Genomic DNA, 27,904 nt, shown 5'->3' on the forward strand with positions numbered 1-27,904 from the left:
TTTTTGTCCTCTCCTTTCCTCAAGGTGAGAGGGGGAAAGTTCAAGGGAGATGTGTGGGGGATGTTTTTCACGCAGAGAGTGGTGGGTGCTTGGAACATGCTCCCAGAGGAGGTGGTGGAAGAAGGCACATTAGCAACATTTAAGAGGCATCATGAATAGGGAGGGTATAGAGGGATATGGACCGAGTAAGGGCAGAGGATTTTCTTTAGTTTAGTTAGGGTACTGTGATCGGCACATGCTTGGAAGGCCGAAGGACCTGTTCCAATGATGTACTTTTCTTTGTTCGTTGTTCTAAATTCTCCCTCAGTGTACCTAACCATGCACAGTGGTTAGCACTGCTGCCTCACAGCGCCAGGGACCTGGATTTGATTCCCAGCTTGGGTCACTGTCTGTGTGGAGTCTGCATGTTCTCCCCGTGTCTGCGTGGGTTTCCTCCGGGTGCTCCGGTTTCCTTCCACAGACCAAAAGACGTGCTGGTTAGGTGCATTGACCCGAACAGGCGCCGGAGTGTAGCGACTAGGGGTTTTCACAGTAACTTAATTGAGTGTTAATGTAAGCTGACTTGTGACACTAATAAATAAATTTTAAATTAAACTGCCTTGTTACTTCATCAATAAACTCCATGAGGTTAGTCATGACTAGCTTTTAACAACTCTATCCTGGTTTTCATTCAGTTGCCTATACTTTTCCAATGCTTCAACACAGTGTTATGGGATCTGTTATGTTCACCCTAAGTGGACAGCCGAGGCCTTGGTTCCAAGTCTCATCCAAAAGCTGGCACCTCCAACAACACAGCACTCTGTCAGTACTGTGCTGGAAACGTGTGCTCAAATCTTTAAAGTGGGACTCGAACCTCCAACCTTTTTGCTCAGCGGGGAGCGTATTCCCAACTAGCCACAGCTGGCAAAACGACAGCTGTTCAAGACCATCTGCCCAATACAAATGGCTGTCTGGGGTAAAGGGGAAGAATGTCAGTGGTGGGGACTGCCGAGTGTTGGTTTAGGAAGAGAAATGTGGAATACAGAGGCGAGTAAGGTTTGACAGGTTGGTTCATGGTTATCATTTATGTCACAAACATGATGGACAGAAGGCCAGCTTTTAATTGTATACCCAGGATTTGTCTAACTTTTTGATGCAATACATATTCAATAGGGTTAACCAACCATGAGTGGCAGCCAGTTTGCATTGGAGAAGATTTGCATGAAAGAAATCAACAGTTTGTTCAGTGGAACAAATAATAAAGTCAGAACGGAAAAGTTAAAATGAGGTTAGATGTAAGAGACGTGTCTCATTTAATTTAATGCAGTAATTCCAGCTCCTCTGCAGGAGTCTGCATGTTTGGTACAGTTTATTATGCTAAATATATGGAGCAAGAATCGGCAATGATGAATGTTGTCTCAGAGGCTGAACAAATGTAAATTATACAGTGTGGAAATAATATGCATTAGCAGCACACTTTATAAAAATGCCTTGAATGTGGAAAACGTTCCAAGGTCCTTCACGGTAGCAGAACAAAAATTGGACAATAATCGACATGCGATAAGAGGAAAAGGGGGTCAAAATTTGCTCAAAGTAATGGGTTTTAAAAAGGTTTTTCAAGGTGGAGAGGGAGTTGAAAAGGCAGGTGATTTTGAAAGGATATTCCAGAGAGTGGGAGAAACATAGAAACATAGAAACCCTACAGTGCAGAAGGAGGCCATTCGGCCTATCGAGTCTGCACCGACCACAATCCCACCCAGGCCCTACCCCCACATATTTACCCGCTAATCCCTCTAACCTACACATCTCAGGATTCTAAGGGGCAATTTTTAACCTGGCCAATCAACCTAACCCGCACATCTTTGGACTGTGGGAGGAAACCGGAGCACCCGGAGGAAACCCACACAGACACGAGGAGAATGTGCAAACTCCACACAGACAGTGACCCGAGCCAGGAATCGAACCTGGGACCCTGGAGCTGTGAAGCAGCAGTGCTAACCACTGTGCTACCGTGCCGCCCCACTGTGCTACCGTGCCGCCCCACTGTGCTACCGTGCCGCCCCACTGTGCTACCGTGCCGCCCCACTGTGCTACCGTGCCGCCCCACTGTGCTACCGTGCCGCGGTGGCTTAAAGCAGACAGGGCTATAAAGAGGCAGATGGTGGTGTAGTGGCAATTGTCCCTGCACTAGGAATCCAGGGAGGGAGACTAATGTTCTGGGGATATGGGTTCAAGTCCCACCACTGCAGCTGATGGAATTCAAATTCAATTAATAAACCTGGAATACGGCCTGATAAAAGTCTCTAAAATTATGAGAAGCATAGATAGGGTTGACAGTCAGAATCTTTTTCCTGGAGTTGAAATGTCTAAATCTAGGGGGCATGCACTTTAGGTGAGAGGGGGAAAGTTCAAAGGAGATGTGAGGTGCAAGTTTTTTTACACCGAGAGTGGTAGGTGTCTGGAACATACTGCCAGGGGTGGTGGTGATGCAGGCAGATATGATGGGGCATTTAAGGGCCTTTTAGATAAGCACATGAATATGTAAGGAATAGAGGGACATGGACCAAGGGCAGGCAGAAGGGATTATTTAATATGGCATCATGTTCGGCACAATATTGTGGGCTGAAGGGCCTGTTCCTGTGCTGTACTATTCCATGTTCCATGTTTGTTCTATGTAATATAAGCTGGTCTTAGTAATGATGACCATGAAAATACAGTACAAAAGTAAGTTTGCAGGAAACATAAAGACTGACACTTAGAGTTTCTAAAGATATGTGAAGAGAAAGAGGTTGGTGAAGACAAATGTAGGTCCCCTACAGAAAAGACGGGGGAATGTATAATAGGGGACAAAGAAATGGCCGAGCAACCGAATACATACTTTGGTTCTGTCTTCACAAAAGAGGACACAAATCAGATGCCAGAAATGTTGGAGAATGTAAGATTTAGTGAGAGGGAAGAACTGAGGGAGATCAATATTCATAGAGAAATGGTATTGGGAAAGTTGATGGGATTGAAGGCAGATAAATCCCCAGGGCCTGATAATCTACATCCTTCCTGAGAAAAGGAGATCAAAATTGCACACAATACTTTAGATGTGGCCTCACTAGGGCCCTGTCTAATTGCAACAACACATCCCTGTTCCTATACTCAACACCTCTCACAATGAAGGCCAACATGCCATTTGCCTTCTTTAACACCTGTTGCACCTGCATGCTTACCTTCAGTGACTGGTGCACAAGGACACCCAAGTCCTGCTGCACACTCTCCTCTCCCAATTTACAGCCCTTCAGATAGTAATCTGCCCCCTTGTTTTTGCTTCCAAAGTGAATAACCTCACACTTATCCAAATTATACTGCATCTGCTGTTGATTAGCCCACTCACCCAACCTGTCCAGATCATTCTGAAGGATCTCTGCATCCTTGTCACAGTTCACCCTCCCACCCAACTTGGTATCATCTGCAAACTTTGAGATGTTACATTTTGTTTCCTCATCCAAATCATTAATATATATTGTGAATAGCTGGGGTCCCAGCACCGATCCCTGTGGCACTCCACCAGTTACTGCCTGCCAATTTAAAAAGCACCCATTAATTCCTACTCTTTGTTTCCTCTCTGCCAACCAGTTTTCTGTCCATCTCAATACACTTCCCCCAATCCCATGCGCTTTAATCTTGCACGATAATCTCTTGTGCGGGACTTTGTCAGACGCTTTCTGAAAGTCCAAATATACACATCGACTGGTTCCCCCTTGTTAACTCGACGAGTTAAATCTTCAAAGAATTCCAACAGATTTGTCAAGCATGATTTCCCCTTCATAAATCCATGCTGACTGTCTGATCCGGCCACTGCTTTCTAAATGCTCCGTTATAAAGCCCTTGATAATTGCCCTTGAAAAGATTGAGATGAATAGCATTCTTGAAACTAGAAAGGTTGGGGGGAGGGAATCGAAATGAGGGGACTGAGAGCGAGGAGGTTAGCTCGCAAATAGATAAGGAATGTAGACAGGGTAAGAGGGAGGTTAGACGAGTGAGGGAGAAGGGAAGTGCTCAGGCTGAAGGTCTGAGATGTGTCTATTTTAATGCCAGGAGTGTAGTGAATAAAGTGGATGAGCTTGGAGCGTGGATTGCTGCTTCGAATTGTGATGTGGTGGCCATTACGGAGACTTGGATGTCTCAGGGACAGGACTGGGTGCTTCAGGTGCCGGGTTTTAGATGTTTCAGGAAGGACAGGGAGGGAGGCAAGAGAGGGGGAGGAGTGGCACTGTTGATCAGGGATAGTGTCACGGCTGTAGAGAAGGTGGACGCCGTGGAGGGACTGACTACGGAATCTCTGTGGGTGGAGGTTAGGAACAGGAAGGGGTCGGTAACTTTGCTGGGTGTTTTCTATAGGCCGCCCAATAGTAACAGAGATGTTGAGGAGCAGATGGGGAAACAGATCCTGGAGAGATGTAGGAATAACAGAGTTGTCGTGATGGGAGATTTTAATTTCCCAAACATAGATTGGAATATCCCTAGGGCTAGGGGTTTGGATGGAGAGGAGTTTGTTAGGTGTGTCCAGGAGAGTTTCCTGACACAGTATGTGGATAAGCCTACTAGAGGAGAGGCTGTTCTTGATCTGGTGCTGGCTAATGAACCTGGACAGGTGGAGGATCTCTCGGTGGGTGAGCATCTTGGGGATAGCGATCATAATTCTATCTCCTTCACGATAGCATTGGAAAGAGATAGGGTCAGGCAGGCTAGGAAAGTGTTTCTCTGGAGTAAAGGGAAATACAGTGTCATCAGGGAGGAAATTAGACGGGTAAATTGGAAGGAGGCATTCTTGGGGAAAAGTACCGAAGGAAAGTGGAGGATTTTCAAGGAATGTTTGTCTGGAGCTCTGCATGACAACGTTCCGATGAGACAGGGGGGTGTTGGTAGGGTACGGGAACCGTGGTGCACGAAGGTTGTGATGAACCTGGTGAATAAGAAAAGAGAGGCGTACAGAAGGTTCAGAGAGCTAGGAGGTGTTAAGGATTTAGAGGAGTATACGCGATGTAGGAAGGAGCTTAAGAAGGAAATTAGGAGAGCGAGAAGGGGTCATGAGAAGACCTTGGCGGGTAAGATTAAGGAGAATCCCAAGGCTTTCTACAAATATGTCAAGAGTAAAAGGATGAGATGTGAAGGCATAGGACCCTTAAAAGGTGAAGGGGGAAAAGTTTGTGCGGAACCGTTAGAAATGGCGGAGCTGCTTAATGAATACTTTACCTCGGTATTCACGGTGGAAAGGGATCTGGGTGGTTGTACTGCTGGATTGCGGAGGACAGAAAGGATCGAGCATGTGGACATAAAGAAAGAGGATGTGTTAGAACATAGAACATAGAACATAGAACATTACAGCGCAGAACAGGCCCTTCGGCCCACGATGTTGCACCGACCAGTTAAAAAAAAACTGTTGGAACTATTGAATGGCATCAAGGTTGGTAAGTCGCCGGGACCGGATGGGATGTACCCCAGGTTACTGTGGGAGGCGAGGGAGGAGATTGCGGAGCCTTTGGCGATGATCTTTGCATCGTCGATGGAGACGGGAGAGGTTCCGGAGGATTGGAGGATTGCGGATGTGGTCCCTATATTCAAGAAAGGGAACAGGGACAGCCCGGGAAATTACCGACCGGTGAGTCTAACCTCAGTGGTTGGTAAGTTGATGGAGAGGATCCTGAGAGACAGGATTTATGATCATCTAGAGAAGTTTAGTATGATCAAAAGTAGTCAGCACGGCTTTGTCAGGGGCAGGTCGTGCCTTACGAGCCTGGTTGAGTTCTTTGAAAATGTGACCAAGCACATTGACGAAGGAAGAGCGGTGGATGTGGTCTATATGGACTTCAGCAAAGCGTTCGATAAGGTCCCCCATGCAAGACTTCTTGAGAAAGTGAGAGGGCATGGGATCCAAGGGGCTGTTGCCTTGTGGATCCAGAACTGGCTTGCCTGCAGAAGGCAGAGAGTGGCTGTGGAGGGGTCTTTCTCTGCATGGAGGTCAGTGACCAGTGGAGTGCCCCAGGGATCTGTTCTGGGACCCTTGCTGTTTGTCATTTTCATAAATGACCTGGATGAGGAAGTGGAGGGATGGGTTGGTAAGTTTGCTGACGACACCAAGGTAGGTGGTGTTGTGGATAGTTTGGAGGGATGTCAGAAGTTGCAGCGAGACATAGATAGAATGCAAGACTGGGCGGAGAAGTGGCAGATGGACTTCAACCCGGATAAGTGTGTAGTGATCCATTTTGGCAGATCCAATGGGATGGAGCAGCAGTATAAAATGAAGGGTACCATTCTTAGCAGTGTAGAGGATCAGAAGGACCTTGGGGTCCGGGTCCATAGGACTCTTAAATCGGCCTCGCAGGTGGAGGATGCGGTCAAGAAGGCGTATGGCGTACTAGCCTTCATTAATCGAGGGATTGAGTTTAGGAGTCGGGAGATAATGCTGCAGCTTTATAGGACCCTGGTTAGACCCCACTTGGAGTACTGCGCGCAGTTCTGGTCACCTCATTACAGGAAAGATGTTGAAGCCATTGAAAGGGTGCAGAGGAGATTTACAAGGATGTTGCCTGGATTGGGGGGCATGCCTTATGAGGATAGGTTGAGGGAGCTTGGTCTCTTCTCCCTGGAGAGACGAAGGATGAGAGGTGACCTGATAGAGGTTTACAAGATGTTGAGGGGTCTGGATAGGGTGGACTCTCAGAGGCTATTTCCAAGGGCTGAAATGGTTGCTACGAGAGGACACAGGTTTAAGGTGCTGGGGGGTAGGTACAGGGGGGATGTCAGGGGTAAGTTTTTCACTCAGAGGGTGGTGGGTGAGTGGAATCGGCTGACGTCGGTGGTGGTGGAGGCAAACTCGTTGGGGTCTTTTAAGAGACTTCTGGATGAGTACATGGGATTTAATGGGATTGAGGGCTATAGATAGGCCTAGAGGTGGGGATGTGATCGGCGCAACTTGTGGGCCGAAGGGCCTGTTTGTGCTGTGGCTTTCTATGTTCTATGTTCTATGAACTGCTGCAGTCCATGTGCTGTAGATGCACCCACAATTATGTTTGGAAGGGAGTTCCAGGATTTTGGATATATTTCCAAGTCAGGGTGGTGTGTGACTTGGGACTTGCAGGTGATGGTGTTCCAATGCGTCTGCTGCCCTTGTCCTTCTAAGTGGTAGAGGTCGCAGGTATCGAAGGTGCTGTCGAAGGAGGCTTGGTGAAGTTACTTGAGAAAGGGTATACTCGCACTGGAGGGGGTGCAGAGGAGATTCACTAGGTTGATTCCAGAGTTGAGAGAGTTGGCTTATGAGGAGAGACTGAGTAGACAGGGACTATACTCATTGAAATTCAGATGAGTGAGGGGGGATTTTATAGAAACAGATAAAATTATGAAGGAATTAGATAAGAAAGAAGCAAGGAGATTGCTTCCACTGGCGGGTGAAACCAGAACTAAGGGGCATGGCCTCAAAATAAGGGGGAGCAGATTTAGGACTGAGTTGAGGAGGAACTCCACCCAAAGGATTGTGAATCTATGGAATCTATGCCCAGTGAAGCAGTTGAGGCTACCTCATTGAATGTTTTTAAGGCAAGGATAGATAAATTTTTGAACAGTAAAGGAATTAAGGGTTATGGTGAGCAGGCGGGTAAGTGGAGCTGAGTCCACAAAAAGATCAGCCATGATCTTATTGAATGGCAGAGCAGGCTCGAGGAGCCACATGGCCTACTCCTGCTCCTAGTTCTTATGTTATTTCTGCTGTGCATCTAGTAGATGCTGCCAAGGTTCACCAGTGATAGATAGGGTGTGCCAATTAAGCAAACTGTTTCGTCTTAGTTGGACAGTTTCATCACTTGATGGTCTGCCTCTGATTGTCCTGCCCAAAAAGTTCTTTCTCCCATTTCTAAATTGAAATCTGGTCGGTGTTCAAAGAAAATATCAACACGGGCAATTTGATTTTTCACAAGGGGGTTCGGAGAAATTCCCACGACGTTCGTTTTAATTTCTGGAGACTGCAGGACCACCCAACAGCGTTGGCGATACTGTTTACTAGGAGGCAGTGGGTGTGGAGGGGCATTGCAAGATTGAATAAGCTTATGGAGATGAGGAGGGTCAAGGCAATGCAGAAATCTGAACATAAAGATAGGAATTATAAATTTATGAGACATCTGGGGTTTTAGGAGCTAATGTAGATCAATGAGGCCAGGTGTGAAGGGTGAGTGTGACTTTGAATAATTAAATATTGGGTGCCAGCGAATCCCATCATAGTTATCCTCGCATCTGCCGTAGAAGGTTCTGAAGCCTGGGACTTGCAATATTAATGAATGAAGGCTAACACCTTCATATGACATTCATTGTCTGTGGTTTTAGCAGGCGTTAACCCACTTAAAATAAATGTATTAAAGCCATCATTAAAGTAGCTATCAAAAGAATGGCAAGCTACCAACACTGGTGTTTCTCGGTTCAAATGCACTATAGATCCATCTTTAAATCTTACATAAGCTATCAGAATTTGTTCGTTAAAGTTCTGGTTTTGATTGTCTGCAGGCTATAAGCTGCGTACTATACCTCAGCAAATCCTTTGTCAACCTAATATACTTTTTATAGGGCATAAGATAATAGTCATTTCTAGTGTTTCAGATAATCAAATTTGTTGCCAAATAACATCTTATCACCTCTGCTTTCATTGGTAATTTATAGGTGCATTTTGTGCGGTATTAACTCTAGGCTCACATACCTTTATATTATGTAAGGAAGCAAACTCCAAATGATTGCCACTGAAGTCAGTGTGGCAGAAGCAATGCAATACAGAGGGAACATTCTGGGGGGGGCTCCTGAAGTGGGGGGGCCCCGAAAGTGCTCTGTGGAAGAGTCGGTGCAGACTTGATGGGCCGAATGGCCTCCTTCTGCACTATCGGCATTCGATGGATTCTATGGAGAATCTCCTCAAGCTCCAAAAGATTTTCTAAACATGGGTGAATTGGGAACTGAATCACACCAAACCCCCCTATGGAAATCTCACCGGGTTTTCCTGCTGGAGACAACACATTAAGACGGAATTCTCTGATCTCGCCTGTGGCTGGGATTCTCCGACCTCGCCCACGGCTGGGATTATCCCGTCCCGCTTCTGTGAATAATGATTTGGCTGAGCGCCAAATTCTTCATTCTCGCTGGCAGCGGTGATGGGGCGAACAACATTGGAGAATTCCGGCCTTAGAAATGTTTTGGGAGAACTGTGCCCCTAATCTGGAAGGTCCGCTCACAGATGTACGCCCAAATCCACTGCTCTGATTGTCTAGGGTCCAGGATTGAGGGCGGCCTCCACCCTGAACTCCAGCCCCAGATACTATTCAGCTGAGTCCCGATATCGGCACATCATGTTGTTCCAAAAGTGGTTCACATTGGTGTGTTTTCCTGCTGGCATGGCAAAGACCCTGGGATGAAAGGGTTGGACTTTAACGGGATCCAACTAATATCATGAGGCCTCTGGTGGGTTTTTTAGCTGCGCATGGTTGGCACTAGTGGATCATCCCACTGTAAAATCACACCAGCATGAGCCCGATTTCTGGACCTGCCACCATATTCTCCCACTAGGTCCATCACCAAACACACTGGCAGGAATGTGGGAGAATCCGACCCATACTTATCCCAATTCTGTTGTCAACAGATTGTCCCTTAGTGTCAAGGGCCAGAATTGTAAAGAATATCAGAAAGAGATTGCATTTATCTGAAGCTTTTCATGACCCGAGGTCACCCAAAGCACTCACAGTTATACTGTTGGAAGCACAATTTGCACACGGCGACCTTCCGCAAGCAACGATGAGATAAATGATCAAATACTCTATTTTTATTAACATTTGTTGAGAGGTGGATATTGACCTCAGGAAGGAACTCTGAATAGTGTCATGCAATCTTTAACATCCACATGAAAGGTCAGACAGGATCCCATCGGAATACGTCACAAAAGGTGATTTTTGAGCAGCTCGATATTTTATGAGGAGAAATTTTGAATGCAGGCTTTGCACGAGTTGGAAACGTCTTAGTGAGACCTTGGTGTCCTCATGATCAGTCGCTGAAAGTAAGCGCACAGGTATAGCAGGCAGTAGGTATGTTGGCCTTCATAGTGAGAGGATTTAAGTATTGGGATAGGGATGTTTTGCTGCAATTATATAGGGCTTTGATGAGGCCACACCTGGAGTATTGTGTGCAGTTTTGATGTCCTTATCTGAGGAAGAATGCCCTTGCTATAGAGGGAGTACAGCCAAGGTTTACCAGGCTGATTCCTGGGATGGCAGGTCTGTCATGAGGAGGGACTAAGTTGGTTCAGATTATATTCACTGGAGTTCTGAAGAGTGAGAGGGGATTTCATAGAAACTTATAAAATTCTAACAGGGTTAGACCGGGTAGATTCAGAAAGAATGTTCCCGATGGTGGGGGAGTCCAAAAGTAAAGGAGATAGTTTGAGGATAAGGGGTAAACCTTTTAGAACTGAGGTGAGGAGAAATTTCTTCACCCAGAGGGTGGTGAATGTGTGGAATTCACTACCACTGAATGTAGTTGAGGCCAAAACATTGTGTGATTTCAAGAAGAAATTAGATATAGCTCTTGGGGCTAAAGGGATCAAGGGATATGGGAGGAATGGGGGGGATCAGAATATTGAATTCAATGATCAGCCATGATCAAAATGAATGGCGGAGCAGGCTTGAAGGGCCGAATGGCCTACTCCTGCTTCTAGTTTCTATGGAAGCTATCAGGACTGATTTTCACGGGTAATTTTTCTTCGGTACAGGCCATCATGGCTCAGCTGCCCCAAGAGGAAAAGGCGAAGATTGCTGAGCAAGTGGAGAGCTTCCACCAGGAGAAAAACAAGCTGGACGCTGAGGTGGCAAAGTGGGATGACAGCGGCAACGACATCATCGTGCTGGCCAAGCAGATGTGTATGATTATGATGGAAATGACCGATTTCACCAGGTAAGAGAATGTGGGCAATGTGTCTGTCACAATAAATAAGCTGAAGGTGCCCAGCCAGCACGCATCAGAAAGAGCTGAATGCTGTTCGTACTGCTGCACAGACGTCCCAAGTATGCGGGCACTACTCCCAGTCACCCAGATATGTGTTAAATGGCCATTTTTAACCAAGTGAAGCAAATAGGCACTTGATCAATTGTGGGCACAGTGGTGCTGTACATTGGAATATTGACCTTAGTTCAGTCACAAAAAACAGAAAATGCTGGAAAATCTCAGCAGCTCTGACAGTGTCTGTCGGGAGCGAATCGAGCCAAGGTTTCGAGTCTGGTGGACGCTTCATCAGAGCTCTGACAGAGGGTTATTCACACGCGAAACGTTGGCTCTATTCTCTCCCCACAGATGCTGTCAGACCTGCTGAGATTCTCCAGCATTTTCTGTTTTTTGTTTCAGATTCCGGCATCCGCAATATTTTGCTTTGACCTTAGTTTAGTCATTGGCTAAGAATGTGGCCCTGAGATGGGGAGAAAAATTTCGAGAACATGTTTTACCCCATGAGTGTGTTTCCTAGTTTGAACTGCTCCTGTACAAGGCTCCTTGTTATTTGGTCTGGTTACATTATATATTTCTCAGTTGCCCTATGAAACCGACAGGCGGAATTTTCTGGCCCTTCACACCGGTGGGATTTCCCGGTCCTACTGAAGCCCATGGAGTTTTGAGCAGCTTGGCACATTCCCTACCCTCCCCCCGTCCCCCACTCCACCACGACAGGGCTGTAAAATCCCACCCTATGGTTTCACAAAATCAAATGTCACTCCACCTGTTCTTCTAATTATCTCAGTGGATATTTTAATAATTGTAGGCTGAGGCAGCCATAAAGAAGTAATTTAGTGTTCACTTGTGGTACTTTGGAATCTCAATCACTTTGGAAGGCACCATTATACCAAAGGCTGCATTAAAGACTAAAGAGACTATTAAGGACTAAAGGGATTGGATTTTCCCATCCTGGGCTGCAATAGAACAGAGCTGGGAAGCAAAAGACTGGTGCCAGCAGCCTGAGTATGGGCCCCCAGTGTCTCCCCCCGGCTCTGCTGACTTTCCTGGAGAAATTTTAAATTAAATTAATTTATTCATTAGTGTTGCAAGTAGTGTCACGGTGGCGCAGTTGTTAGCACTGCTGCCTCACATCACCGGGGACCTGGGTTCGATTCCCGGCTTGGGTCACTGTGTGGAGTTTGCACATTCACCCCGTGCCTGCTTGGGTTTCCTCCCACAGTCTGAAAGACGTGCTGGTTAGGTGCATTGACCTGAACAGCCCTACTTGTGACTAACAAAAAAACTTTACTTTTAAGTCGGCTTACATTAACACTGCGATGAAGTTACTGTGAAAATCCCCTAGTTGCCACACTCTGGTGCCTGTTCGGGTACACTGCGGGAGAATTTAGCATGGACACTGCACCTAACCAGCACGTCTTTCTGACTGTGGGACGAATCCAGAGCACCCGGAGGAAACCCACGCAGACATGGGGAGAATGTGCAGACTCCGCACAGACAGTGACCCAAGCCAGGAATCAAACTTGGGTTCCTGGCGCTGTGAGGCAGCAGTGCTAACCACTGTGTCACCATGCCGCCCACAGAAGAGGGGGAGGTGGGGATTATGGGGGTGGGTAGTTGTGTGAGAAGGGGTTGGGTGGAAGTCACCCACCTTGTTAATTAGATGCGTTGCGGCCACCCACCTTGTTAATTAGGTGCGTTGTGGCCATCAGGGAGTTCATTAGGAGATTGCTCTCTGAAGTCCTGAGATTTTTATGGGGTCGGGTGGTTGGTAGGAACTCCATAAAGCTGACCACCTCCAACAAGGGTGGCAGCCCTTTAGACAGTTTAATTTGATTGAAAAAAGTTTGGACCAAAAGAAAAGGCTACTGGATAGCATTGAAATTTGACAAAGCAACCTTTCCCTATCTTGTCCCAGCTCCCAGCTCTCCATTTTGCCTTGGTCACTTTGAAGAAGATGAATTTCATAGAAACATAGAAGATAGGAGCAGGAGGAGGCCATTCAGCCCTTCGAGCCTGCTCCACCATTCATTATGATCATGGCTGATCATCCAACTCAATAGCCTAATCCTGCTTTCTCCTCATAACCTTTGATCCTCTTAATCCCAAGTGCTCTATCTAGCTGCCTCTTGAATATATAGAAACATAGAAGATATGGGCAGGAGGAGGCCATTCAGCCCTTCGAGCCTGCTCCGCCATTCATCACGATCATGGCTGATCGTCCAACTCAATAGCCTAATCCTGTTTTCTCCCCAGAACATTCAATGGTTTGGCATCAACTCCTTCCTGTGGTAATGAATTCCACAGGGCTCACTACTCTTTGGGTGAAGAAATGTCTCCTCACCTCCAACCTAAATGTTCTACCCCGAATCCTCAGACTGTGACCCCTGGTTCTGGACTCCCCCACCATTGGGAACATCCTCCCTGCATCTACCCTGTCTAACCCTGTTTCCTCTTATATTTTTAAGACTTGGTGGGTGCCGATTGTGGCCCACTTTACATCTCCATTCTTACCCCTCTCCCCCCCCCCCCCCACCCCCCCCCCGCCCCCACCACCCCCACCACCACCACCAGAAAGAAGGTGACTGACCCATCTCTGGGGTATTTAAGAACCTGTCCCTGTGAAAAATCCCCTCTCCTGTGATCGGTACTGCCTCAAATGGAAAAATCTGGCCGCCAAGATCTTTCAAGTCAATATGGAATGTTAACCAATAAAGGGGAATGCATTGTAACAAAGCTGTATGGACGAGGCAGTGTTATACACGTGTATTATGTGATAGGCTCAGCAATGACTGTAATGTTCTGGGTATTGTGACTTTGATTAGGTCTGTTTCAGCGACAAAGTGCATGAGCTCCTTGCACTCGTGGCATCTTTCATCTCACAGGAAGAAAGAACATACTTTTTTTTGGCTTAGGTGAAATCCAGATTGTCAGGATAAAAGGGAAGTGTGCTAACCAAAACCCTCAAAACTGACAGTACAGAAATGTACTTGGCTTTGAAGATCCATTCATTACAACCTTTCTAGTAGATACACCAAGGCATTCAGCTTTCAAACCTGAGCAGCAACATGTGTGATCTTGTTCGATCAGAATCAATGGACAGAGCTCTGAGATGACTTTCTGTCAGCATTTCAATGTTTTATTTTGCTGCGTTTGTTCACAATCCCTTTGCTTCTCTATCAGAGTATTTTTGTATTCTATTGTACAAAGTATTTGTGGAATCAAAGCTGTTAGTAATATATAGAAGCAGCACGGTGGCACAGTGGTCACTGCAGCCTCACAGCGCCAGGAACCCGGGTTCAATTCCGGGTCACTGCCTGTGTGGAGTTTGCACATTCTCCCCGTGTCTGCGTGGGTTTCCATCGGGTGCTCCGGTTTCCTCCCTCAGTCCAAAGATGTGCAAGTTTGCTTGATTGGCCATGTTAAATTGACCCTCAGTGCTAGGGGGATTAGGAGTGTAAATATGTGGAGTTATGGGGATGGGACCTGGGTGGGATTGTTGTTGGTGCAGGCTAGATGGGCCAAATGGCCTCCTTCTGCACTATAGATTCTATGAACTAGGGATGGACAATAAACGCTGGCCCAGCCATCGACACCCACATCCTGTAAATGAATTGTTTTGTTTTAAAACGAGTCCATGCTGTTGTTTATGCTCCACACTAACCTCCTTCCACCTTTCTTCAATTCACCCTATCGGCTTACCTCCCTATTTCTTTCACCTTCATGTATTTGTCAAGCTTCCCCAAAGTTGAAGTGTGGTGGGGAAATGATCAAGATCCTAGAAGCATTAATGTGACGAATGAGCAGTTACCCTGTGGTTGTTTTTTGTGTGGTGAAAGCCGTGCTTTCCCCAAGACCGGAAAATCCTGCCCGAGGTCACCGGACCTTTGCATGGTTCTGTTCCGCCTGCTATGATACCCTTGGCAGGCGGGACGGGAAAATTCCATGCATTGGCTCAGGAGAAATGTTGGCCAGGACTGTGAAAAATCCCTGCTCTTCTTCCGGTAGTTCCTCAGCATTTTTGACATCCACTGAAACCACTCAAACAGGCAGCCGGGGCCTTGGTTTAATATTGATCCAAAGGACAGTACAGTCGGCAGCACAGCTCTGCACCGGAGTGAAAATCCACGCTTCAAATACCTTCAGAAGCTAAATTTAAATCAGGGAGAAGTGAATGGATATTATCCTTGACTCAGAGTGACAAGTAATGCAGTGAGGGATAGTGGAGACAAAAAAAAATACAATGCGGTTGGCTGGTGAACTGTGAGGGTGAGCATACCAGATGAATGAGTTTCAATTGGCTTTTCTCTTGCTTCACTTTTCTTCTGTCCTGCTGTTACAGTTCTTGCTGCAAAAAAATAGCTCCCCATGAGACATCGGTTTTGACAGTCACCATGGAAGCTCAACGAAATGCTGAGTTGTCACAAATGGCGTGTGTGTGTGCACATGTGTATGTGTGCGTGTGCGTGTGTGTGCGCGCACATGTGTGTGCACGTGTGTATGTGTGTGTGCGTGTGTATGTGTGTGTGCGTGTGTATGTGTGTGTGTGCACGTGTGTGTGTGCACGTGTGTGTGCACGTGTGTGTGTGCACGTGTGTGTGTGTGTGTATGTGTGTGTATGTGCGTGTGCATGTGTGCGTGTCTGCATGTGTGTGTGTGTATGTGTGTGCGTGCGTGTGTGTACGTGTGTATGTGTGCACATGTGTATGTGTGTGTGCGCGTGTGTGTGTGTATGTGTGTGTGTATGTGCGTGTGCATGTGTGTGTGTGTCTGCGTGTGTGTGCATGTGTGTGCGTGTGCATGTATGTGTGTGTATATGTGTGTGTGTGCATGTATGTGTGTGTATATATGTGTGTGTGCATGTATGTGTGTGTATATGTGTGTGTGTGTATGTGTGTTTGTGTGTAGGGTTGGGAGGGGAATGTAGTGGGGTGCGGGGAGGTAGGGATTGGGAATGAAACCAAAATAACCAGCACTGCATGAGGCAACTATTCCTAAAATAATGAGTGTCTCCCTCCCTCCTCCATGCAGTTTGATTGACAACTCAAGTGGCAGTATGGGTCTAATAAAGATCTTCACTAAACTATTGGAACAGTGACAGTGAGCTGAATAAGATGACAGCCTTGAAGCTGTCCCCACTGTTATACCTCTTTACGCTCTTTGCTAACAGAAATATCTCGAAAGCTGTTGTGACAGATAGTGCCCAACTTTTGATGTTCAGTTTGTAAGTAACAGGGATGAGTTTTGGTACTTCTGTAATTGTTTAATCATTTTTATGTGAGACAGTTTAAAAAGAAAAAGACTTCCATCTTAGCATTAAAGTGTAGAGGCACCAAATGTTTTAACTAGCCTGCTTGTTTGCCAAACTGGGGAAGTAGTGCCTTTTTAAAAGCTGCTCACTGTCAACTCGCAGTCTACCTCACTCTGCCACACATCAGGCTTCAATTGAGGAGCTGCCCCTGTTCCCTTTCTACTTCAAAATAGCAGCTCCTACAGAGCAACCATGAATTTTTCACTGACCATTAGTTAATCGACTTAGAACATAGAACACAGAACATTACAGCGCAGTACAGGCCCTTCGGCCCTCGATGTTGCGCCGACCAGTGAAACCAATCTAAAGCCCATCTAACCTACACTATTCCAATATCATCCATATGTTTATCCAATAACCATTTGAATGCTCTTAATGTTGACGAGTCCACTACTGCTGCAGGCAGGGCATTCCACGCCCTTACTACTCTCTGAGTAAAGAACCTACCTCGAACATTTGTCCTATATCTCTCACCACTCAATTTAAAGCTATGTCCCCTCGTGCTAGCCATCACCATCTGAGGAAAAAGGCTCTCACTATCCACCCTATCTAATCCTCTGATCATCTTGTAAGCCTCTATTAAGTCACCTCTTAACCTTCTTCTCTCTAACGAAAACAACCTCAAGCCCCTCAGCCTTTCCTCATACGATTTTCCCACCATACCAGGCAACATCCTGGTAAATCTCCTCTGCACCCTTTCCAACACTGCCACATCCTTCCTATAATGCGGCAACCAGAACTGTACGCAATACTCCAAGTGCAGCCGCACCAGAGTTTTGTACAGTTGCAACATGACCTCCTGGCTCCGAAACTCAATCCCTCTACCAATAAAAGCTAACACACCGTACGCCTTCTTAACAACCCTATCAACCTGGGTGCCAACTTTCAGGGATCTATGCACATGGACACCCAGATCCCTCTGTTCATCCACACTACCAAGTATCTTACCATTAGCCCAGTACTCTGTATTCCTGTTACTCCTTCCAAAGTGAATCACTTCGCACTTTTCCGCATTAAACTCCATTTGCCACCTCTCAGCCCAGCTCTGCAGCTTATCTATGTCCCTCTGTAACCTGCCACTTCCCTCCGCACTGTCTACAACTCCACCGACTTTAGTGTCATCTGCAAATTTACTAACCCATCCTTCTATGCCCTCATCCAGGTCATTAATAAAAATGACAAACAGCAGTGGCCATAAAACAGATCCTTGCGGTACACCACTAGTAACTGAACTCCAGGATGAATATTTCCCATCAACCACGACCCTCTGTTTTCTTCCAGCTAGCCAATTCCTGATCCAAACCACTAAATCACCCTCAATCCCATGTGTCCGTATTTTCTGCAAAAGCTTACCATGGGGAACCTTATCAAACGCTTTGCTGAAATCCCTATACACCACATCAACCGCTTTACCCTCATCCACCTCTTTGGTCACCTTCTCAAAGAACTCAATAAGGTTTGTGAGGCACGACCTACCCTTCACAAAACCGTGCTGACTATTCCTAATCAAATTATTCCTTTCCAGGTGATTATAAATCCTATCTCTTATAATCCTTTCCAATACTTTGCCCACAACAGAAGTAAGGCTCACTGGTCTATAATTACCAGTTGGTCTGAACACATAATGGGGACCTATGGCCCCGATTTACCGGCAGAGTTTCAATGCAAGGACAGTTGCTATTTTCCTGGTCTCAAGGTGGACTTCACCAGTTCATAAAATCATAGGATCCCCACAGTGCAGAAGGAGGCTATTTGGCCTATTTAACCTGCACCAACACCAATCCCACCCAGGCCCTATCCCCATAACCCCACTTCTGCTCCTAATTCCAATGTTTCAATGTATTTACCCTGCTAATTCCCCTGACACTGAGCAGCAATTTAGCACGGCCAATCAACCTAACCTGCACATCTTTAGACTGTGGGAGGAAACTGAAGCACCCGGAGAAAACCCAGGCAGACACGGGGAGAACTTGCGAACTCCACACAGACAGTCACCCAAGGCCAGAATTGAACCCGGGTCTCTGGCGCGGTGAGGCAGCAGTGCTAACCACTGTGCCGCCCAGTTGTTCAAAGGATGACAAAAACAAGATCTAAATTTGCCCCTTTCAGAACACCCTTGGAGGGCCAAGGAAATGGGACGCATTGGGTAGCTCTTTCAAAGAGCCAGGGCAAGCACATTGGGATGGATAACCTCCTCCTGTGCTGTAAGATTCTATTTAGACAACATTTATTTGCTCTAGATGCGTCTATGAGTCAATCTTTCCAAGCTGCATCTGCCACTTGCAGGTTCATTAACTGCTAAAAATGATTTTTTCATGCAAGAATTTCTGCCAAGCAGCCACAGTTTACCTGAAGCCAGATAGGTCCCCTGAGCAACAAAGGAGATCTTTTCTTGCCCTATGATTCTTCCTCAAATTGATAGAAATTTCTCATTCAACATCTGGCTCATTTTCCACCACAGAAGATGTGCTTGGAATTGAATATGCAGATGACGAAGCTTATACATGCAGGGCACCTTACTCTTGAAGGTAGTAACTTAGTGGGCAAAAGTTCTGTCTGGGCAAACTATCTAAATTGATTTTGCAACAGTGAGCACTCAACTACTCAGTGATGGGGACAAACACGAACACAATGGGCGGGATTTTATGGCCTCGCTCGAGCAAAACCGGAAATTCCCCCCCAAGGTCAACAGACATTTTTGTTGTCCGCCCCTCTTCCGCTCCAATTCCGTGGCAGGCGGGGCGGTAGAATTCCAGTGAACGGCTATTTCAATGGTGACTTTAACCCTCTCAATGGAAGTGTTAATCCAAAATTAATTTCATGAGAACATATTAAAAGTTCTTGAGCCAATATTCACATGGCATAATTTCAATGCCTACCCATGTTCGGCACTTAATGTTGTGTTTCTATCAGTGAGACATAGTGTGAAAAATATAACACAATGGCCGCAGAATTGGACAGGACCCAAAAATAGGCAGCAGAAGCATGGCCGTAGCTTATGGTGCAGTTGCTCACAAGCGTCTTGTTGTTTACTAATTGTAATGACTTTAATCAGGCAATTGAGGTGGGCCTGTTAGAATAGGAACTCCCTGATTAAGGGCCAAATTGATGGGCCACTCAGGGAGCCTCTTGCTTTGTACTTAGCCGGGAGTGACTGTTCCTCTGGGATTCCTAGTGTAGACTGCCAACTGAAGGCACTCTGTATTCTGTCGTCAGACTTGTAAATAAAGGGATTTTGGTGAAGCGACTTCTGCCTCCAAGGACTTATTACACTAATACAGTTGATTGTAGTCTGAAACCAGATTTGGTGTTGTGTAGCTGCACCTTTTGGGGAAGCGGTGGCATTGCGGTATTTTCACTGGACTCGGAATCCAGAGATTCAGAGTAATGCTCTGGGGATCCAGGTTCAAATCCCAGCACAGCAGATGGTGAAATTCAATAAAAATCTGGAATTAAAAGTCTAATGCTGACCATGAAACCATTGTTGAGTGTTGTAAAAACTCATCTGGTTCAGTAATGTCCTATAGGGAAGGAAATCTGCCATCCCTCCCCAGTCTGGCCTGCATTTGTATCACTAAATCCACACCAATGTGGTTGACTCTTAAATGTCCACTGAAATGGCCTAGCAAGCCACTCAGTTCAAGGGCAATTAGGAATGGGCAGTAAATACTGGCCCAGTCAGCGATGCTCACATCCCATGGAAAAATGAAAAAAAGGTTGAGGAGCAAATTCATAAGAAACCAAAACAATTAAAGCTAACCTGAACTAACCTGAACAGTGCTGAGAGAAACATGTTTTAGAAACATAGAAAAACTACAGCACAAACAGGCCCTTCGGCCCACAAGTTGTGTCGAACACATCCCTACCTTCTAGACCTACCTATAATCCTCCATCCTATTAAGCTCCATGTACTCATCCAGGAGTCTCTTAAAAGACCCTATTGAGTTCGCCTCCACCACCCCTGACGGCAGTCCATTCCACTCACCCACCACCCTCTGTGTGAAAAACTTACCCCTAACATCTCCCCTGTACCTACCCCCCAGCACCTTAAACCTGTGTCCTCTCATAGCAGACATTTCCACCCTGGGAAAAAACCTCTGAGAGTCCACCCGATCTATGCCTCTCAACATCTTATACACCTCTATTAGGTCTCCTCTCATCCTTCATCTCTCCAAGGAGAAAAGACCGAGCTCCCTCAGCCTATCCTCATAAGGCATGCCACTCAATCCAGGCAACATCCTTGTAAATCTCCTCTGCACCCTTTCAATCTTTTCCACATCCTTCCTATAGTGAGGCGATCAGAACTGAGCACAGTACTCCAAGTGGGGTCTGACGAGGGTCTTATATAGCTGCATCATTATCCCCGGACTCCTAAACTCAATCCCTCGATTGATAAAGGCCAGCACACCATACGCCTTCTTAACCACCTCCTCCACCTGCAGGGCCAATTTTAAAGTCCTATGGACCCGGACCCCAAGGTCCTTCTGATCCTCTACTGTACTAAGAGTCTTTCCCTTTATATTGTACTCCTTCATCCCATTTGTCCTACCAAAATGGACCACGACGCATTTATCTGGGTTGAAGTTTTAATGAGGAGCTGAAGGAAATCAGCATTAGTAAAGAAATGGTTTTGGGGAAATTGGTGGGATTGAAGGTGGACAAATCTCCAGGTCCTGATTATCTTCATTCCGGAATACTTAAGGAAGTGGCCCTGGAAATAGGTGGTTATTTTCCAAAATTGTTTGGACTCTGGACGGGTTCCTATAGATTGGAGGGTAGCTAATGTAAGCCTGTTATTCACATAGGGAGGTAGAGAGAAAACAGGGAACTATAGACCAATGAGCCTAATGTCAGTACTGGGGAATTTGCCAGTGTCCATTATCAGGGATTTCATAACTCAGCATTTGGAAGGCAGTGATAAAATCAGACAAAGTCAGCATGGGTTTAGAAAGGGGAAATCATGCTTGATGAATCTGTTGGAATTCTTTGAGGATGTAACTAGTAGAGTTGACCGAGGAGAGCCAGTGGATGTGGTTTATTTAGACTTGCAGAAGGCTTCTGGCAAGGTTTCACATAACAGTCGACTATGTAAAGTTAAAGCACATGGGATTGTAGGTAATGTCTTGAGATGGAGAGAAAGCTGGTTAGCAGATAGGAAGCAAAGAGTTGGCATAAATGGGTCTTTTTCTGATTGGCAGTCAGTGACTAGTGGGGTTCCGCAGAGATCTGTGCTAGGACCCCATCTGTTCACATCATATATCAATGATTTGGAAGAGGGAACTGAATGTATTATCTCCAAATTTACAGATTAAAGAGCAGAAACATTGTGACTGGATATAATTCTCCAATTGATTCAGACCTAAAGACACAAACGCCAGAATTTTACCGTCCTGCCCACTACGGATTCAGAACTGACGAGGGGCAGACAACGGGAATGTCCGTTGACCTCGGACGGGAATTTTCAGTGGTTGTCTACCTTTCACTGCCTTGTGCTCACAGCTTCTCCGACTCTGTGCCAAGGCTGTTCAGACAAGACTAGAAGGAAGGCAATGGTGTGTAGCTTGTAAGGCTTGGCTCAGGGTGCGGAGAGGTTGATAAGACTAGACAGAGGAGAGTGATCAGATAGAAACTCCCACATGATGTTCTTCCAGGGCAATGGGAGGGACTGGAACAATCACAGCGGGAATGATCAGGGGGTGGAGAGGTTAGAAGCTGGTTTCATAATAGACATGATGTGGAGATGCTGGCATTGGACTGGGGTAAGCACAGTAAGAAGTCTCACAACACCAGTTAAAGTCCAACAGGTTTATTTGGCAGCACTAGCTTTCGGAGTCTCAAACTCCTTCATCAGGTGAGTGAGGACTTGTGTTCACAAACAGGGCATATAAAGACACAAACTCAATTTCCAAGATAATGGTTGGAATGCGAGTTTTTACAGGTAATCGAGGTGGACTAGGTCCTTAGCACATGTTCAGCAGTGCAAAGTTACAAGCAGACATTTGCTGAAGCACTGAACTCCAACTGGCAGCACTCGTGTGAAATCAGCGTTACGTGTCAATTAACTTCACGATCTGCCTACTTCGTATACTTTTCTAGAAACTCCCTGGACATGGACTAACACTGTCACCAAAACGGCATCCAGCACAGCTGGCACTACAAGTGTGCACACATGCCACAGACATCATTTTGAAAGTAAAATGCACTCCTAGAGCAAAGAAAACTGGTCCTAAGAAGCCAATCCTCTCAACAAATCTGGCCCAGAAAGGTAGATGAGTACTTAGCGCAGGAATGATTGTCCTGCGGAAATTCAAATTGCTCCATTTCTTTGTTAAACATAGGAACTAGAAGCAGGAGTAGGCCATTCGGCCCTTTGAGCCTGCACCACCATTCATTTTCATCATGGCTGATCATAGAATCATAGAATCTACAGTGCAGAAAGAGGCCATTTGGCCCATCAAGCCTGCACTGACAACAATCCCAACCAGGTCCTGTCCTATCCCCGTCACCCCACATATTTACCCTCCTAATCCCCCTGACATTAAGGGGCAATTTATCATGGCCATTCAATCTAACCCGCACATTTTTTGGACTGTGGGAGGAAACCACAGAGGGAGCACCCGGAGGAAGCCCACGCAGACATGGGGAGAACCTGCAAACTCCTCACAGACAGTGACCCAAGCTGGGAATCGAACCCGGGTCCCTGGCGCTGTGAGGCAGCAATGCTAATCACCGTGCCACCGTGCCACCCCTAATCAAATTCAATATCCTGATCCTGCCTCCCCCCCCGACCCCGCCCCACCGCTGCCCCGCCCCATCCCTTGATTCCTTTAGCCCGAAGAGCTATATCTAATTTCTTATTGAAATCAGATAACATTTTGGCCTCAACTACATTCTGTGATAGTGAATTCCACACATTCACCACCCTCTGGGTGAAGAAACTTCACCCCCTTATCCTCAAACTAGTTCTCGACTCCCCCACCGTCGGGAACAGAGCTTAGACATTGATGGATCTAAGAATAACCAGTTGAATGAGAAATATCAACTATGTTTGGATATTTGGATATTATGTTCAGCATAAACACAGAGGTGCAAACTAGTTGCAAATCGTATTGGATATTTGCCAAAAAAACAAAGACAAGAGTTTTAAGAAACTGATTCCTGTATGATCAGTGGTGAGAGTGTTGAATTGAGTGATGAGATCCTGAAACAGTTTGCAGAATGGCTCCATGATGTCTCTGGACACAATGTAAAGAACCATGTTAGCAGAATTGGATGGTGCAGCGCTTTAAGATCCTTGTCTTTTCACTTCAGAGACCCGAGTTTAAATCTAGTCCCAGCTGCGGGGATGATTTTCTTCTCTTTCCAGAAACTGTCATTTAAATTAATTTGAGTTCCTTTCAACCAAGTTCAATACAGCATAACAGAAAACAGTAACAAAATGAGAATTGTTTTTATAGTTGCTGAAGTGGCTGGTATTGCAGATGGAAATATTACCCTTGTGGCTTTCTCAAAATGGAATTAAAGCAGTGTTGGAACAGTGTATTTTCCATTTTATCCCATACCCGCCCTTGTTATATTCTCTTAGTACTGTCAATGTCTGCATAAGGTAAGATTTTCATTCTTTATCACTGACAATGCTTTCTGTAGTGGATAAAATTGAACACACAGAGGTGACAGTCATTTTGCCCACTGGCTGGAGAACCAGTGAAAGCCCCACGTTGCCTCTTTTTGGGATGACCTGCCGAACTAAGTGCCAATCAAGCACTTAACTAGGGGGTGGCACAGTGGTTAGCACTACTGCCTCACAGTGCCAGGGACCCGGGTTCGACTCCGTGTCCACATGGAGTTTGCACGTTCTCACCCTGTCTGCGTGGGTTTCCTACGGGTGCTCCGGTTTCTTCCCACAGTCTGAAAGACGTGCTGGTTAGGTGCATTGGCCATGCTAAATTCTCCCTCAGTGTACCCAAGCAGGCGCCGGAGTGTGGCGACTAGGGTTTTTCACAGTAACTTCATTGCAGTGTTAATGTAAGCCTACTCGTGACACTAATAAATAAAATATAAATAAATAAATAACTGGGCAGTGACAGGCCTTTTCCAGGGTCAAGAATCCCAGGGTCAGAAGCCCCACTCACTAAGAGCTGCCAGCCAATCAGAGAGCGATCTGCAACCCTTTGTTGCTTAGCAACACCACCGGGGAGGCATGGTGGCTGCTGCTAGGGTTTCACACAGCCAAGGATCTCCCATGGATCCAGGTATTGGTGAGAGTGATAGAAGGGGGTCAGGGGTTACAGGCTAAGAGGGGAGAGGGCCAGCAGTAAGTTTTTTAAAAAGTTTATTTATTAGTGTCACAAGCTGGCTTAAAGTAACACTGCAATGAAGTTACTGTGAAAATCCCCTGCTCGCCACATTTCCCTGTTCGGGTACACTGAGGGAGAATTTTAGCATGGCCAATGCATCTAACCAGCACGTCTTTCAGACTGTGGGAGGAAACCCAGGCAGACATGGAGAGAACATGCAGCCTCCACACAGACAGTGACCTAAGCCAGGAATCGAACCCAGGTCCCTGGTGCTGTGAAACAGTAGTGCTAACCACTGTGCAAGGAGGAGTGATTGGCTCTCAGAGGGGACCCAACCCTTCCCAAATGCAAGGTCTCTCAGTCAGGCACTGAGTGTGCCTTTGTAAAAAGCATTAATTGCCCACTCAAGCGCCTGATTTGGCAATGGTGCAGGAAGGCCATCGATGGGCTTTCCCCACCATGAACTTCATGGGGGACAGTGGTGGGAACACAATGGGGTTCCCAGCCAGCACATTCCCAAGTGAAAAGTTACCCCTCCTGCTCCTCCCTTATTAATCCCCCGAAAGGGGAGGGCATTATTTACTTACCCAACTCATCTAAAAGAGTGTCGTCTGCAATTGGACTTTGGATACATTGAACTCATGCAAATCAGTCTACAATTAACTCCCTTCTGCTACATAAAATGGGTCCCTTCTTACACTGAGAAGCACTTGTCATTTTCCCATAGTTGCTGCCACTAGTGTTAGCACTGAAGCAATTCATCGCAATGAGGCAGTGCCCTCCCCCTCACTAAGATGATCAACTGCATAAAAATATCAGAAAAAAAACTGCTTGGAATCAAGGACGGGCTGCCTGGCCCAACAAGCCCATTGCTTTTCTAGAGATTAGCCACATCCATCTTTCCTCAACAACAGCACCAGAATTCTTAAGAAACACATCCAGTTGTTTTATAAACTCATTTACATGGCACACTTCAGCACCCATCTTTCCTGATGTCTTCCGTAAATCCATTGGGTGAGAACATTTCCTCAAAAGGCATTAATTTGCCATCATCTGTGTCGGGAAAAAGATACAAAAGTCTGAGGTCACGTGCCAACCGACTCAAGAGCAGCTTCTTCCCTGCTGCTGTCAGACTTTTGAATGGACTTATCTCCCATTAAGTTGGTCTTTCTCTACACCCTAGCTATGACTGTAACACTACATTCTGCACCCTCTCCTTTCCTTCTCTATGAACGCTATGCTTTGTCTGTATGGCACGCAAGAAACAATACTTTTCACTGTATGCTCATACAAGTGACAATCATAAACCAAATCAAATCAATCGCGCTAACTTGGAAGACATCACAACAACACCCCATCGTTGGAAAAACCCTCGCCAGTCTGGCACCAAAATGTCCCATTCGCCACACAGAATATCCAAGGAGTTCCATCATTTACTTGTGTCTGATATGGACTTGTGTCTGATACGGGTTTGATGTAGCTTGTGGAGATGATGCTCAGAGCATGCCTTGGGCTGATATTTTAGTTCATTTGTATCGTGCCAAAAGTCACAGCTGGCAATGCAAACTCATTTTCTGGAAGCACAGATGAATATAGTTACTCTCCCTGCTCTCTGTGCTGGAGTGCATACTCTGCAGTAGAGTGCAGTGACTCATTTTGTGCGATGGAATTTCATGTATAAGAGTATTAGTGGAATGCCTGCTCAATCCCCGGTGCACTCTTTACTCATCTGGCATGATCGTCCTGTCGGCTTCATATATCAACTCTTGCTGCAGTATTATCTCATCTGGTGCAACCCACACTGTCAGCACCATTGGGCAGGGTGACTTGTTCAGCAGTAGCAACCCTTCTTTCATGTCAACGTTTGACATGTGTCAATGTTTACACTTGATTCCCCCCGTTGAAATGTTGTCCCTCGAAGGACAGATGCCACGTTGTTGGGGAACCGGCTGGGTCAGTGCCGCTGCCTGTTGAATTTAACCATGCAAACTGTGTGCAGTGATTTATAACAGCCGTCCTCCCTCACTGTTGCTGCAGAGCAGTCGGGTGTGGTGAGCATTTAGGGTGAGCCAATTGATCCTTGACTGACTGAACAAGTAAAGGGGATCATTCAGGCTTTGCTGTCTGCCCCGAGTCCAGTGCCCTTTTCCCAGGCAGCGACAGGGAGGAGCGCAGTCACCACTGTGCAACCTTGATCCCGGTGATGGATTACGCTTCAGCTGGGCTTGTGAAAGAAGCGCTAAATTTACGTCGGTAAATGAACAGCTTGTCAATTAGGGGCCTCCTTCTCATGCTTCACAATCACAGTTCATGACCCTTCTGTCGCACGCCTCCCTGGCACCATAACCAATCAGCCTGACAGATTCTCCCTGTAAGTTCCGATGTGTCGCACTGACGTGATCCTCTTGCAAGTGCAGAGTGCCACTGGTAGAAGTTGATGTTTCGAGTTATGGGGCGGAGCGTGGGGAGGTAGAGGATAGGTAGTCAGCCTCTTGCTCTTTCTCCTTATTGAGAGATCTGCCGGTGTTAATTGCTTCAGTGAGTTGCACTTTCTGGAGCTCGTGTAATCTTTGTTACCATTAAACCTGACCGACTCTGCTAAATGGCGACATCACCTTGGTTTGAATCCTTGCTGATATCTCACATTTTATCCTGAGGCAGCGTTTTCTTTCTGCTGCAACCAATATAAGAACAAAGAACAAAGAAAATTACAGCACAGGAACAGGCCCTTCAGCCCTCTAAGCCTGCACTGACCATGCTGCCCGACTGAACTAAAACCCCCTACCCTTCCGGGGACCATATCCCTCTATTCCCATCCCATTCATGCATTTGTCCAGACGCCCCTTAAAAGTCACTCTCATATCCGCTTCCACAACTCCCCCAGCAGCGAGTTCCAGGCACCCACCACCCTCTGTGTAAAAACACTTGCCTCGTACATCTCCTTTAAACCTTGCCCCTTGCACCTTAAACCTATGCCCGCTAGTAATTGACTCTTCCGCCCTGGGAAAAAGCTTCTGACTGTCCACTCTGTCCATGCCCCTCATAGTCTTGTAGATTTCTATCAGGTCGCCCCACAACCTCGTTGTTCCAGTGAGAACAAACCAAGTTTCTCCAACCTCTCCTCATAGCTAATGCCCTCCATACCAGGCAACATCCTGGTAAATCTTTTCTGTCCCCTCTCCAAAGCCTTCACATCCTTCTGGTGGTGTGGCGACCAGAATTGAACACTATATTCCAAGTGTGGCCTAACTAAGGTTCTATAAAGCTGCAACATGACTTGCCAATTTTTAAACTCAATGCCCCG

At 46.3% G+C, this 27,904-nt stretch overlaps 1 protein-coding gene across 7 annotated transcripts in view; it reads left to right on the forward strand.

Moving 5' to 3' along the window:
• Positions 1-27,904, forward strand: part of LOC144504323 (catenin alpha-2) — a 1,369,240-nt gene that overhangs the window by 1,170,561 nt on the left and 170,775 nt on the right. For all 7 annotated transcript variants that reach the window (XM_078229613.1, XM_078229524.1, XM_078229870.1 and 4 more), the window contains one exon: positions 10,763-10,944. In XM_078229613.1, the coding sequence (XP_078085739.1) occupies positions 10,763-10,944 (182 nt within the window). The remainder of the gene's footprint in view (positions 1-10,762; positions 10,945-27,904) is intronic.

The sequence above is a fragment of the Mustelus asterias genome, chromosome 1 (genome assembly GCF_964213995.1).
Source record: "Mustelus asterias chromosome 1, sMusAst1.hap1.1, whole genome shotgun sequence".
Lineage (NCBI taxonomy): Eukaryota > Metazoa > Chordata > Chondrichthyes > Carcharhiniformes > Triakidae > Mustelus > Mustelus asterias.